The 15,994-nt window shown below is 44.2% G+C and overlaps 1 protein-coding gene across 1 annotated transcript in view; it reads right to left on the bottom strand.

The window, feature by feature from the left end:
• LOC111957536 (glutamate receptor ionotropic, delta-2-like) overlaps window positions 1–2,834 on the bottom strand; it is an 86,976-nt gene extending 84,142 nt beyond the window's left edge. Inside the window, exon 1 of the mRNA XM_023978389.1 lies at window positions 1,983–2,834. Coding sequence (XP_023834157.1) covers window positions 1,983–2,070 — 88 coding nt within the window. The 5' untranslated portion in view covers window positions 2,071–2,834. The remainder of the gene's footprint in view (window positions 1–1,982) is intronic.
• Between the last annotated feature and the right edge of the window lie 13,160 nt (window positions 2,835–15,994).

Genomic DNA, 15,994 nt, shown 5'->3' with positions numbered 1-15,994 from the left:
GAAAGAGAATGACATTAAAATCACATTACAACTGGGTGAAAAATGAAATGTACATATAATAGGACGTAACTAATACTGTAGGCTGAAAATTCCCCGTTTTTCACTGGAGAAGCCGCTTGTCCAAAGACCATCCATAAACCAAGTCCCTGATCTTCCCAAATAGCTACAGCTACAAATAGGCTACTGTAAATCACCTACACCTACCTTGTTTCACACTGGCAATTTTTCTGATGCACTAAATTGACTTCTCTGCATTGCATGACAATGGCCTCACAATAGGCTATCATAAAGTCTTGGGGATTGGAATGATCAGATAAATAAGGCCAATTTACTTGAGAGATTGACAGCTATATAGAGAGGGTGGTTTAAGATGAGGTAAAGCGTTTTGTGTTAAGTGCACCTAACACTATCAGGTTTATCTTGCTCATAACATTTTAACCATCAGTGTGTTGCAATGTACCATTGTTGAGACCCTAAATTGGTGTGCATTTCTCTCTCTCTCCATCTCTCCATCCCCCACAGAGAGCAATAATGATCATATTTTTTTTAGGCACTAACGGAGGCCAACTCCACCATGGCTCATTGACCAAAGGAAAGCCTATTGGGAAATTCATGTTTTTTGGGGGGATAAACACTGAAAATATGGGCTGGGGATAAACACAGGCTTAGGAGATCTTAAACGTTTTGTTCTATGAGGTCATCTTCATCAGCTAACGTCACTTTTTGTGAATTTAAGCATTTATGTAATCAAAACAAGCATATACGGCACATTTTTTAAATACTTTTTTGTATTTAAACTTTATTTAACTAGGCAAGTCTTCATATTTCATAAAGGTCATGTTAACTGACTGATATTATCTCATAGAACAAAAGGTATAAGATCGCTGAAGCCTGTGTTAACCTCAGACCTTATTTTTGATTCCCCCATTCATTTCCCCCAGGAATGGCTGAACGAACCATAGGTAACTCATTTCTGGTTTTAAGGACTACAAGTTGGCAAGCTCTATTTGAGGTCACAATGTGTGTCCATTCAAATATGAACCTATCGCGCACACAAGCAAGACACGCATGAGCGTATACACTATCTCTCAGCCGACCCTCCTCTCATTGCCTACATCTAAGCACAATTTTTCCTACACCCCATTTCAATCTGCACACTCAACATAGCCTCATTGTCTATAGTGCAGAGAAGGCTGGTGGGAGGAGCTATAGGAGGACGGGCTCATTGTAATGGCTGGAATGGAACAGTATCAAACACATCAAACGTATGGAAACCACATGTTTGACTCTGTTCCATTTATTCCATTTCCAGCCATTACAATGAGCCCATCCTCCTACAGCTCCTCCCACCAGCCTCCTCTGCTACAGTGGTCCCATTCCTATATTGTTGAGGCTATTCCAGGTGAATTGCATGTAGCTAACATGTAATTGTGGAGATATTGCTGTAAGAAATTGAATATCAGCATATTCCTTCCTAATCCGCAGACATCAGGCAATTCTCAAACCACCTGTTTTCAGGCGGCAGGAGAATTGACGCAATGAACAGGAGACCCATTCTATACAGTAAGTTAATATTACATGTTAGCCTACGGTATAAAACATGTATTCACATTTCCCATCTTTAGGTTATTGAATATAAAAACATATTATAATTCATGCAATCCCTAACTAAAACATACACGATAATTATATGCAAAACTCAGCTGGCAACTTCAATAGTCATTATGTATAATTGCGCATGAGATGTTAGATCAAAAATTGCTTTGCAGTATGAGGTTAAAATGAATTGTATTATTGAACAATAATGTATCCCGTACCAATATCATGCTTCGGAACTGACAATGTCCATGTCGTTAGAGGTGTGTGGTGGCACAAATGATTTGCCAATTACAGATAGGCTACCCAAATCTATGCCGAGGCAAATCCATGCAGAGGGATGGCACCCTTATTAGCGTACTCATTTTGGGAGAAGGCGCACTTACCGATGTGTATGATCGAATCAGAATTCACGGGCTCCCACTCCTGACTCCAAAATATGGCAAGGAACAACACTGCTGAAACAACTTTCATGGCTCCCGCAGTTTAAGGCAATTTCCCCAAGAAGCGCCAAAACCAAGATGAGTGTGACCTGCTAGTTTTAAAATCCCGAGGAACCAAGATTTAGTCCATATAGGGATGATCTATCGATGGCTTTCGCACTTGACTTGAATGTAGCTGTTTTCAGAAAGGTAGACGTCCAGTTACCCTGTTGAAAAACCCTTTACATCAAATCATGCTGAAAGCTATGCAGTTCTCCACAGTCGCATCCAACGCAGGTGCATCCGATCAATCCGAAACGGGGGGATAAAGGCAAGCCAAATGCAATGTTTGATAAATAGGAACGCTGTGGTTTGCGTTTCTCATACGCAAATCCTGGGCTGATTTGGAGGAGACCGTAGATTCTGCCTCAGACACGACGCATTTGCTCAGCTTGAACGAATGAAAATAAACTGAAAAACTTGCATTTTCATGCGGTTTCAAAGACTGGATCCATCACTGATATTTAAGACATAAAACAAAAAAATTATAACATTTATATTTCACAAGGACCTCCATATTCAAGAATTTGGCAAGCGTAGATACCACTCTTCTGCTAGATACCACTCTTCTGCGACAGAAAATCAAGTCTAAATTCACCACGGTGCGCGCGATGAGGCTCCGCATGCGGATTCTCTCTAGCAGTCGGTGGGTGAGGTATACTGAGTGGAAGGAGGCCCGGTAGAGAGAGCCAACTACAGGGACAGCAGCTGCAGTTGCCAGCCGCGCATTTTCTGGAACAGAATTACCTGGAAGGAAGACTGATGGAGGCAGAGAGAGGATGATATGCACAGAGGGCGGGGATATCTCACATGAACCGAGACAGGCAATCTGGCCAGGCTCTGGCTCCGCCCTGGTTCAGTGGTGGGCATCTCCATGCTCCTTCCTCATAGACCGGGGGACCCTGGGCATAGGCTAATCTTAAATCTGATGACAATCGTCTATTAAAGATTCAGTAGGAAAACACTTTGGATCATCTGATCGCTTTTGATAGGTGTAAAGTGAAATAATCGTGTGTTTCACTTATATATCTTTTCAATCAAATTACATAGTTTCACACCCAAAACCAACTAAATCAAATCAAATCAAATTGCATTGGTCACATACACATATTTAGCAGATGTTACTGCGGGTGTATCGAAATGCTTGTGTTCCTAGCTCCAACAGTGCAGTATTATCTAACAATTCAAAACAATACACAAATTCAAAAGTACAATAATGGAATTAAGAAATATATAAATATTAGCACGAGCAATGTCGGAGTGGCATTGACAAAAATACATTAGAATAGAATTGTAACGGTCGTCTTTTGGTGAGAGAGTGGACCAAGGCGCAGCGGGTGATGAATACATGATATATTTATTGAACAAAAGGACGATGACGAAGCACACTTAGAAATTACAAAATAACAAAACGAACTAAACAGACCTGAACATGAGAACACATAAAATAACGAAGAACGCATGAACAGGAAAGAACGAACGAGACGAGACAGTACCGTGTGGTGCAAAAAATCACAGACACAGCGACAATCACCCACAAACAAACAGTGTGAGACAGCCTACCTATATATGATTCTCAATCAGAGGAAATGAATACCACCTGTCCCTGATTGAGCACCATTTAAGGCTAACAGACAATGAACCTAAACATAGAAACACATAACATAGAATGCCCACCCCAACTCACGCCCTGACCAACTAAACACATACAAAACAAGAGAAAACAGGTCAGGAACGTGACATAACCCCCCCTCAAGGTGCGAACTCCGGGCGCACCAGCATAAAGTCTAGGGAGGGTCTGGGTGGGCATCTGTCCACGGTGGCGGCTCAGGCTCTGGGCGTGGTCCCCACCCCACCATAGTCAATCCCCGCTTTTTGTAGCCTCCTCCCAATGACCACCCTCCAATTTAACCCCACTGGATTAAGGGGCAGCACCGGACTAAGGGGCAGCACCGGACTAAGGGGCAGCACCGGACTAAGGGGCAGCACCGGAATGAGGGCAGCTCCGGACTAAGGGGCAGCTCCGGACTGAGGGACGGCAGCTCCGGACTGAGGGACGGCAGCTCCGGACTGAGGGAAGGCAGCTCCGGACTGAGGGACGGATCTGGCTGTTCATGGCTGGCTGACGGATCTGGCTGCTCATGGCTGGCTGACGGCTCTGGCTGCTCATGCTGCTGACGGCTCTGGCTGCTCATGGCTGGCTGACGGCTCTGGCTGCTCATGGCTGGCGGAGGCTCTGGCTGGCTCCTGTCGGGCGGAAGGCTCTGGCTGCTCCTGTCTGGCGGAAGGCTCTGGCTGCTCCTGTCTGGCGGAAGCTCTGGCTCTGCTGGCTGCGCTCTGGCTGCTCTGTCTGGCTGAAGGCTCTGGCTGCTCCTGTCTGGCTGAAGGCTCTGGCTGCTCCTGTCTGGCGGACGGCTCTGGCGGCTCCTGCTGGCGGACGGCTCTGGCGGCTCCTGTCTGGCGGACGGCTCTAGCGGCTCCTGTCTGGCGGACGGCTCTAGCGGCTCGGGACAGACGGGCGGCTTTGAAGCCTCGGGACAGACGGGGCGCTCTGACGGCTTGGGACAGACGGACAGCTCTGACGGCTCGGGACAGACGGGCAGCTCTGACGGCTCGGGACAGACGGGCAGCTCTGACGGCTCGGGACAGACGGGCAGCTCTGACGGCTCGGGACAGACGGGCAGCTCTGACAGTGCTTGGCAGACGGGCAGCTCGACGGCGTTGGGCAGACGGCAGACTCTGGCCGCTGAGGCGCACTGTATGCCTGGTGCGTGGTGCCGGAACTGGAGGTCGGTGGGCTAAGGACACGCACCTTCAGGCTAGTGCGGGGAGCAGCAACAGGACGCACAGGACTCTGGAGACGCACAGGAGGCTTGGTGCGTGGTGTAGGCACTGGTGGTAATGGGCTGGAGACACGCACCACAGGGCTAGTGGTGGAGGAGGAACAGGGCTCTGGAGACGCACAGGAAGCCTGGTGCGTGGTGTAGGCACTGGTGGTACTGGGTTGGGGCGGGGAGGTGGCGCCGGAAATACCGGACCGTGCAGGCGTACTGGCTCCCTTGAGCACTGAGCCGCCAACCTTACCTGGTTGTATGCTCCCCGTCGCCCGACCAGTGCGGGGAGTGGAATAACCCGCACCGGGCTATGTAGGCGAACCGGGGACACCATGCGTAAGGCTGGTGCCAAGTAAGCCGGCCCGAGGAGACGCACTGGAGACCAGACGCGTTGAGCCGGCTTCATGGCACCTGGCTCAATACTCAATCTAGCCCGGCCGATACGAGGAGCTGGTATGTACCGCACCGGGCTATGCACACGTACAGGAGACACCATGCGCTCTACTGCGTAACACGTGTCTGCCCGTACTCTCCGCTCTCCACGGTAAGTACAGGGAGTAGGCGCAGGTCTCCTACCTGACTTCGCCACACTCCCTTTTAGCCCTCCCAAGACATTTTTTGGGCTGACTCACAGGCTTCCTACCGCGTCGTCGTGCTGCCTCCATTCGCCGGTATCCCTCCTCACACTGCGCCAGAGAATCCCAGGCGGGCTCCGGCATTCGCCCTGGTCGATCGCCCACACTGTCGATCCTCCCGTCAGTGTAGCCAGATCCTGCTCCCATTGCCATAATCCTGTGTAGGTGGGTCCTGTTGCTGTTTCACACGCTGCTTGGTCCTTTTGTGGTGGGTGATTCTGTAACGGTCGTCTTTTGGTGAGAGAGTGGACCAAGGCGCAGCGGTGATGAATACATGATGTATTTATTGACCAAAAGGACGATGACAAAGCGACACTTAGAAATTACAAAATAACAAAACGAACTAAACAGACCTGAACATGAGAACACATAAAATAACGAAGAACGCATGAACAGGAAAGAACGAACGAGACGAGACAGTACCGTGTGGTGCAAAAAATCACAGACACAGCGACAATCACCCACAAACAAACAGTGTGAGACAGCCTACCTATATATGATTCTCAATCAGAGGAAATGAATACCACCTGTCCCTGATTGAGKACCATWTAAGGCTAACAGACAATGAACCTAAACATAGAAACACATAACATAGAATGCCCACCCCAACTCACGCCCTGACCAACTAAACACATACAAAAACAAGAGAAAACAGGTCAGGAACGTGACAAGAATACAGTATATACATATGAGATGAGTAAAGCAGTATGTAAACATTATTAATATGACTAGTGTTCCATTATTAAAGTGGCCAGTAATTCCATGTCTATGTATATAGGGCAGCAGCCTCCAAGGTGCAGGGTTGAGTAACCGGGCTACTGATGGCTATTTAACAGTCTGATGGCCTTGAGATAGAAGCTGTTTTTCAGTCTCTCGGTCCCAGCTTTGATGCACCTGTACTGACCTCACCTTCAGGATGATAGCAGGGGGAACAGGCCGTGGCTCGGGTGGTTGATGTCATCGATTATCTTTTTGACCTTCCTGTGACATCAGGTGCTGTAGGTGTCCTGGAGGGCAGGCAGTGTGCCCCCGGTGATGCGTTGGGCAGACTGCACCACCCTCTGGAGAGCCCAGCGGTTGCGGGCGGTGCAGTTGCCATACCAGGCGGTGATACAGCTCGACAGGATCCTCTCAACGATGCACCTGTAAAGGTTTCTGAGGGTCTTAGGGACCAAGCCAAATTTCTTCAGCCTCCTGAGTTTGAAGAGGCGACGTTGTGCCTTCTTCATCACACTGTCTGTCTTCTCATTAGCTAGAGAAGACCAATGGGAGTGCAGTAGAGTGGACACTGGACATAGCCTACACCACTTACAAAAGGCATCACACACACAAACTGATACGCCTCCACCCTAATACACCAGAGGAAGTCGTCACTGGAGAACCCTACATCCAACTTTTTCCATTGTATGTGCCTTTTAAATAGGTATTCAACCTTCAAACTAAACTACAATTATGTACATGTGTAAGTTTCCAACATACATAAAATCAAATTCAAGCAAAACCTTGATGAGCTCAATATTACCAATTCATGGACCACATTAATAAAATGCAATATCATATTCTGTAACATACCCATAAAGTTGATCTGTATATTTTAATGTACAGCACAATTTTTAAACTATAATGTTTAAACCATAAAACATGATAAGAATTTGAGCAATTAAAAGCTTAATCTACCCATGTCATTGAAAGTGAGGTCAAATCTGAAGTTGGATTTTTAAACTCAATAGCAATGAAAGAAAGTACACGTCGGTAACACTTCATTTTAAGGGGTAATTATTAGAGTGCAATTACATATGTAATTACACTAACAAGTAGTGTAATTGATTGTAGTAATACATAGTTACACTACAATAACAACATGTAACTGGTGGTAATTGCAGGCTGTAATTACAGAGGTGTAGGTGTGACAATGAATGTGTGTTACCATGCTTGTTAGAAATGTTAAAGTAGCTGATAGCAGCCCAACTATATATCCAAATGCACCATATGTCAGCCTGCACAAACCATGTGATAAGTGTTAGCCAATTTAAAACCGACCACCTCATTGACACAAGTCTGCAGTAAAGGCCTCTGGAGTTTGGTTCACATCTAAACATACTTTAAATTGTTAAATCAATTAATCAATTGACAATGGGTCAATTACTTTAACCATAAATGAAACAATTATAGACACATAAAAACAGTTATGGTTAAAATTGTGAGATAGTCATTTGTGCTTGCCAAATTGTAAGCCTATTAAGCTTGGTTGAATAATGGTTTATCAATGGACTTGACATTTTCATAAAACAAACTCTTATTCCATCATTTAACCTTGCAAGGGTTTCGCTGTTCAGGAACATTCTCACTTTGGATGCATCGTTGCAATTATTTAATATCATGTCAACATCTACCCATCTGCGCAACACGCTCAAAATAACGACAACCTTGAATAGGACCAAATTTGTTGACACTGACGTCTTGTGACAGTGGGGCAAAAAACGGGTTGAGAAGGTCATTGTGCAAAATCCAGACATAAACTTGGGTCAAGATCCGTTTCTTGATTTGCTCTTAGGAACAGGGCACCATTTAATGGAGTGATTCCTGGGGTAGCGTCGATTTCTGGGGTAGTGTGGAGGTGGAGCAATTCAAGTTGAAGACTCCAGGTTTTTGTGACGGCCGCCTTTTGGTGCAACACAGACCTAGTGGGGAGCGTGGTGAAACAGAGGAGTCACTGTCAGTCCTTTTGAGTTTTGAGTCAAGAGTCTCTACCCGGCAAAGTCATGTTAGTGTATATCAGTTATCCTGTTCGAGCTTTTGTGTCGAAATCCACTTGCGCTATTTCAGGTGCAACATTTATGGTCATGTTGCAGCAGTTTGTAGGAGGGAGATTCCAAGATGTGACAAGTGTGCAGGAAGACATGGGACAGAGGATTGTGTAGTTTCGGTGGATAAAGTATGTGTCAACTGTAGGGGTGCCCATGTTGCTGGGGATCGGAAGTGTCCGGTGCAAGTGAGGCAGGTTGAAGTGGCCAGAGTCAGAGTTTTGTATAAGGTGTCGAAAGCTGAGGCAGTGAAGAAAATAGAGGCGGATGGGTCAAGGGTGAAGAATCCTGAGAGGATATTTGTTGCTGCACAGAGGGATAGGCCAACGAGTGAAATATGCTTCAGTAACGTTGGCTTCTTAGCGTTCGTAGCAATGGTTATTAACTGTACTGCAGAAATGGAACAGAAATCACAGAAAATACATGTTCAAGTGGCAGCTGCAGAGAAGTATTTGGGTATACGAGATTTCACTTGAGAAGAGTTCCAGGGTGTGTTGAGTGGTGGTGTACCGTCCTCCCAGGCCGTTGGCATGGTGCAGGAGCAGATAGGGTCAAAGTAGTGCTATGGGACACTGGTTTTTGAATGAGTGTAGGTGGCAGCTGCAGAGATGTACCTGAGTGTACAAGACTTTACTGCAGAAGAGTTATAAACTCTTACACTAGCCCAAGCCAATGGCATGTACCAGATGCTCAGCAGGCTCTGCTCACACTTACTGGCCTGAGGCCAAACCACACGACCAACAACATTGGACACTTTATGGAACACAAAGCCTTCACTATCTCATCCTGAAATATTCAAGGCCTGAGGTCATCTGCCTTTGGCCTACAGAGTGGGAACCTGGACTTCATCAAAGAAATCAGAAATACAGACATTGTCATCCTACAAGAAACCCGGTATAGAGGAGACGGACCCACTGGTTGCCGTCTAGGTTACAGAGAGCTGGTAGTCCCATCCACCAAACTACCAGGTGTGAAACAGGGAAGGGACTCAGGGGGTATGATAATTTGTTATAGAGCAGACCTAACTCACTCCATTAAATTAATCAAAACAGGAACATTTTACATTTGGCTAGAAATTCAAAAGGAAATTATCTTAACAGAGAAAAATGTCCTCCTGTGTGCTACCTATATCCCCCCACTAGAATCCCCATACTTTAATAAAGACAGCTTCTCCATCCTGGAGGGTAAAATCAATCATTTCCAGGGACATGTACTAGTCTGTGGCGACCTAAATGCCAGAACCGGACAAGATCCTGACACCCTCAGCATACAGGGGAACAAACACCTGCTTGGAGGTGACAGCATTCCCTCCCCCATATGCCCTCCTAGGCACAACTATGACAACATAATCAACAAAAATGGGTAACTCCTGCAGCTCTGTCGCACTCTGGGTATGTACATAGTCAATGGTAGGCTTCGATGGGACTCCTATGGTAGGTACACCTATAGCTCATCTCTTGGCAGTAGTACTGTAGACTACTTTATCACTGACCTCAACCCAGAGTCTCTCAGAGCGTTCACAGTCAGCCCACTGACACCCCTATCAGACCACAGCAAAATCACAGTCTACTTAAACAGAGCAATACTCAATCATGAGGCATCAAAGCACAAGGAACTGAGTAATATTAAGAAATGCTATAGATGGAAGGAATGTAGTCTGTAAACCTACCAATTAGGCAACAACAAATTAAACTCCCTTTAGACAACTTCCTGGGTAAAACATTCCACTGTAATAGTGAAGGTGTTAACTTGACAGTATAAAATCTTAACAGTGTATTTGACCTCTCAGCTTCCCTATCAAATCTAAAAAATCTCAAATAGAAAACCGATGAAAATGAACAACAATGGCAAATGGTTTGATGAAGAATGCAAAAATCTAAGAAAGAAATTGAGAAACCTGTCCAACCAAAAACATAGAGACCCGGAAAACCTGAGTCTACGCCTTCACTATGGTGAATCACTAAAACAATACAGAAATACACTACGGAAAAATAAGGAACAGTACGTCAGAAATCAGCTCAATGTAATTGAAGAATCCATAGACTCTAACCACTTCTGGGAAAATTGGAAAACACTAAACAAACAACAACACGAAGAATTATCTATCCAAAAGAGAGATGTATGGGTAAAACACTACTCCAGTCTTTTTGGCTTTTAAATATAACAAAGAACAAACAGAAAAAACATATACATGATCAAATACAACTATTAAAGACTACCAGAACCCACTGGATTCTCCAAATACCTTGAATGAACTACAGGACAAAATAAAAACCCTCCAAACCAAAAAGTCCTGAGGTTGTGATGATATCCTCAATGAAATGATCAAATATACAGACAACAACTCTTTAACATCATCCTTACCTCTGGCATCTTCCCCAATATTTGGAACCAAGGACTGATCACCCCAATCCGCAAAAGTGGAGACAAATTTGACCCCAATAACTACCGTGGGATATGCGTCAACAGCAACCTTGGGAAAATCCTCTGCATTATCATTAACAGCAGACTCGTACATCTCCTCAGTGAAAACAATGTACTGAGCAAATGTCAAATTGGCTTTTTACCAAATTATCGTACGACAGACCACGTATTCACCCTGCCTACCTTAATTGACAAATAAACAAACCACAACAAAGGCAAAGTCTTCTCATGCTTTGTTGATTTCAAAAAAGCCTTCAACTCAATTTGGCATGAGGGTCTGCTGTACAAATTGATGGAAAGTGGTGTTGGGGGAAAAACATATGACATTATAAAATCCATGTACATAAACAACAAGTGTGTGGTTAAAATAGGCAAAAACACACACATTTCTTCCCCCGGGGCCGTGGGGTGAGACAGGGATGCAGCTTAAGCCCCACCCTCTTCAACATATATATCAACGAATTGGCAAGGGCACCCAGCCTCACCCTACTGGAATCTGAAGTCAAATGTCTACTGTTTGCTGATGATCTGGTGCTTCTGTCACCAACCAAGGAGGGCCTACAGCAGCACCTAGAACTTCTGCACATATTCTGCAAGACCTGGGCCCTGACAGTAAATCTCGGTAAGACCAAAATAAGGGTGTTCCAAAAAAGGTCCAGTCGCCAGGACCACAAATACAAATTCCATCTGGACACCATTGCCCTAGAGCACACAAAAAACTATACATACCTTGGCCTAAACATCAGCGCCACAGGTAACTTCCACAAAGCTGTGAACGATCTGAGAGACAAGGCAAGAAGGGCATTCTATGCCATCAAAAGGAACATAAAATTCAACATACCAATTAGGATCTGGCAAAAAATATTTTATTCAGTTATAGAACCCATTGCCCTTTATGGTTGTGAGGTCTGGGGTCCACTCACCAACCAATAAATCACAAAATGGGACAAACACCAAATTGAGACTCTGCATGCAGAATTTTACAAAAATATCCTCAGTGTACAATGTGGAACACCAAATAATGCATGCAGAGCAGAATTAAGCCGATACCATCTAATTATCAAAATCCAGAAAAGAGACGTTAAATTCTACAACCACCTAAAAGGAAGCAATTCCCAAACCTTCCATAACAAAGCCATCACCTACAGAGAGATTAACCTGAAGAAGAGTCCCTTAACCCCTAAGCAACTTGATCCTGGGGCTCTGTTCACAAACACAAACACACCCCACAGAGCCCCAGGACAGCAACACAATTAGACCCAACCAAATCATGAGAAAACAAAAAGAAAATTACTTGACACATTGGATAGAATTAACAAAAAAACTGAGCAAACTAGAATGCTATTTGGCCCTAAACAGAGAGTACACAGTGGCAGAATACCTGACCACTGTGACTGACCCAAACTTAAGGAAAGTTTTGACTATGTACAGACTCAGTGAGCACAGCCTTGCTATTGAGAAAGGCCGCCGTAGGCAGACCTGGCTCTCAAGAGAAGACAGACTATGTGCACACTGCCCACAAAATGAGGTGGAAACTGAGCTGCACTTCCTAACCTCCTGCCCAATGTATGACCATATTAGAGACATATATTTCCCTCAGATTACACAGATCCACAAAGAATTCGAAAACAAACCCGATTTTGATAAAGTCCCATATCTACTGGGTGAAATACCACAGTGTGCCATCACAGCAGCAATAATTGTGACCTGTTGCCACAAGAAAAGGTCAACCAGTGAAGAACAAACACCATTGTAAATACAACAATTATTTATGCTTATTTATTTTTCCTTTTGTACTTTAACCATTTGTACATCGTTACAACACTGTATCTATATATAATATGACATTTGTAATGTCTTTATTCTTTTGGAAATTCTGTGAGTGTAATGTTTACTGTTGATTTTTATTGTTTATTTCACGAAAGGTGAATAAACTGTAAGCTATAAAAACAAAGAGAGTTGCACACTCCATTATGTAAAACCTCCCAGTAATTTATTGGGTAAAAAAAACAATGTTTGGGTTATGTCATGAATGCTTGAAACAGGTAATGTAGACAAACAGTGCAATTAGTGCAACCAATGACAATAGTGAGGGGTGGGTCGTAATTGCTAGGTTGATCAGAATAAATTGAGCGAAACTGTTAAAAGACCACAGCATATTGAATATACAGTGCCTTGCAAAAGTATTCACCCCCCTTACCGTTTTTCCTATTTTGTTACATTACAACCTGTCATTTAAATTGATTTATATTTGGATTTCATGTAATGGACATACACAAAATAGTCCAAATTGGTGAAGTGAAATGAAAAAACGTACTTGTTTAAAAAAAATCTTAAAAATAAAAAACTGAAAAGTGGTGCGTGCATATGTATTCACCCCCTTTGCTATGAATTCCCTAAATAAGATCCGGTGCAACCAATTACCTTCAGAAGTCACATAATTAGTTTAAAAAAGTCCACCTGTGTAAAATCTAAGTGTCACATGATCTGTCACATGATCTCAGTATATACAGTGGGGAGAACAAGTATTTGATACACTGCCGATTTTGCAGGTTTTCCTACTTACAAAGCATGTAGAGGTCTGTAATTTTTATCATAGGTACACTTCAACTATGAGAGACGGAATCTAAAACAAAAATCCAGAAAATCACATTGTATGATTTTTAAGTAATTAATTTGCATTTTATTGCATGACATAAGTATTTGATACATTCAGAAAAGCAGAACTTAATATTTGGTACAGAAACCTTTGTTTGCAATTACAGAGATCATACGTTTCCTGTAGTTCTTGACTAGGTTTGCACACACTGCAGCAGGGATTTTGGCCCACTCCTCCCTACAGATCTTCTCCAGATCCTTCAGGTTTCGGGGCTGTCGCTGGGCAATACGGACTTTCAGCTCCCTCCAAAGATTTTCTATTGGGTTCAGGTCTGGAGACTGGCTAGACCACTCCAGGACCTTGAGATGCTTCTTACGGAGCCACTCCTTAGTTTCCATGGCTGTGTGGTTCGTGCGTCGTGTCATGCTGGAAGACCCAGCCACGACCCATCTTCAATGCTCTTACTGAGGGAAGGAGGTTGTTGCCAAGATCTCGCGATACATGGCCCCATCCATCCTCCCCTCAATACGGTGCAGTCGTCCTGTCCCCTTTGCAGAAAAGCATCCCCAAAGAATGATGTTTCCACCTCCATGCTTCACGTTGGGATGATGTTCTTGGGGTTGTACTCATACTTCTTCTTCCTCCAAACACGGCGAGTGGAGTTAGACCAAAAAGCTCTATTTTTGTCTCATCAGACCACATGACCTTCTCCCATTCCTCCTCTGGATCATCCAGATGGTCATTGGCAAACTTCAGACAGGCCTGGACATGCACTGGCTTAAGCAGGGGGACCTTGCGTGCGCTGCAGGATTTTAATCCATGACGGCGTAGTGTGTTACTAATAGTTTTCTTTGAGACTGTGGTCCCAGCTCTCTTCAGGTCATTGACCAGTCCTGCCGTGTAGTTCTGGGCTGATCCCTCACCTTCCTCATGATCATGATGCCCCACGAGGTGAAATCTTGCATGGAGCCCCAGACCGAGGGTGATTGACCGTCATCTTGAACTTCTTCCATTTTCTAATAATTGCGCCAACAGTTGTTTCCTTCTCACCAAGCTGCTTGCCTATTGTCCTGTAGCCCATCCCAGCCTTGTGCAGGTCTACAATTTTATCCCTGATGTCCTTACACAGCTCTCTGGTCTTGGCCATTGTGGAGAGGTTGGAATCTGTTTGATTGAGTGTGTGGACAGGTGTCTTTTATACAGGTAACGAGTTCAAACAGGTGCAGTTAATAGAGATAATGAGTGGAGAACAGGAGGGCTTCTTAAAGAAAAACTAACAGGTCTGTGAGAGACGTAATTCTTACTGGTTGGTAGGTGATCAAATACTTATGTCATGCAATAAAATGCAAATTAATTATTTAAAAATCATACAATGTGATTTTCTGGATTTTTGTTTTAGATTCCGTCTCTCACAGTTGAAGTGTACCTATGATAAAAATSACAGACCTCTACATGCTTTGTAAGTAGGAAAACCTGCAAAATCGGCAGTGTATCAAATACTTGTTCTCCCCACTGTATACACCTGTTCTGAAAGGCCCCAGAGTCTGCAACACCACTAAGCAAGGGGCACCACCAAGCAAGCGGCACCATGAAGACCAAGGAGCTCTCCAAACAGGTCAGGGACAAAGTTGTGGAGAAGTACAAATCAGGGTTGGGTTATAAAAAAATATCCGAAACTTTGAACATCCCACGGAGCACCATTAAATCCATTATTAAAAAATGGAAAGAATATGGCACCCCAACAAACCTGCCAAGAGAGGGCCGCCCACCAAAACTCAGGGACCAGGCAAGGAGGGCATTATTCAGAGAGGCAACAAAGAGACCAAAGACAACCCTGAAAGAGCTGCAAAGCTCCACAGCGGAGATTGGAGTATCTGTCCATAGGACCACTTTAAGCTGTACACTCCACAGAGCTGGGCTTTACGGAAGAGTGGCCAGAAAAAAAGCCATTGCTTAAAGAATAAAATAAGAATGTTTGGTGTTCATGTTTGGTGTTCACCAAAAGGCATGTGGGAGACATGTGGGAGACTCCCCAAAAATATGAAAGAAGGTACTCTGGTCAGATGAGGCTAAAATTGAGCTTTTTGGCCATCAAAGAAAACACTATGTCTGGCGCAAACCCAACACCTCTCATCACCCCGAGAATACCATCCCCACAGTTAGGCATGGTGGTGGCAGCATCATGCTGTGGGGATGTTTTTCATTGGCAGGGACTGGAAAACTGGTCAGAATTGAAGGAATGATGGATGGCGCTAAATTCAGGGAAATTCTTGAGGGAAACCTGTTTCAGTCTTCCAGAGAATTGAGACTGGGACGGAGGTTCACCTTCCAGCAGGACATTGACCCTAAGCATACTGCTAAAGAAAAACTCGAGTGGTTTAAGGGGAAACATTTAAATGTCTTGGAATGGCATAGTCAAATCCCAGATCTCAATCCAATTGAGAATCTGTGGTATGACTTAAAGATTGTGTTATTTCATAGTTGTGATGTCTTCACTATTATTCTACAATGTAGAAAATAGTAAAAAATAAAGAAAAACTCTGGAATGAGTAGGTGTGTCCAAACCTTGATACTGTATATATTTAAATATTTCCAATTTCATTAAAAAAATGGTTATAAG

Source organism: Salvelinus sp. IW2-2015, linkage group LG33, assembly GCF_002910315.2.
Source record: "Salvelinus sp. IW2-2015 linkage group LG33, ASM291031v2, whole genome shotgun sequence".
NCBI lineage: Eukaryota > Metazoa > Chordata > Actinopteri > Salmoniformes > Salmonidae > Salvelinus > Salvelinus sp. IW2-2015.
The sequence above is the reverse complement of the archived record's forward strand: the minus strand, read 5'-3'. Positions and strand labels throughout refer to the sequence as shown.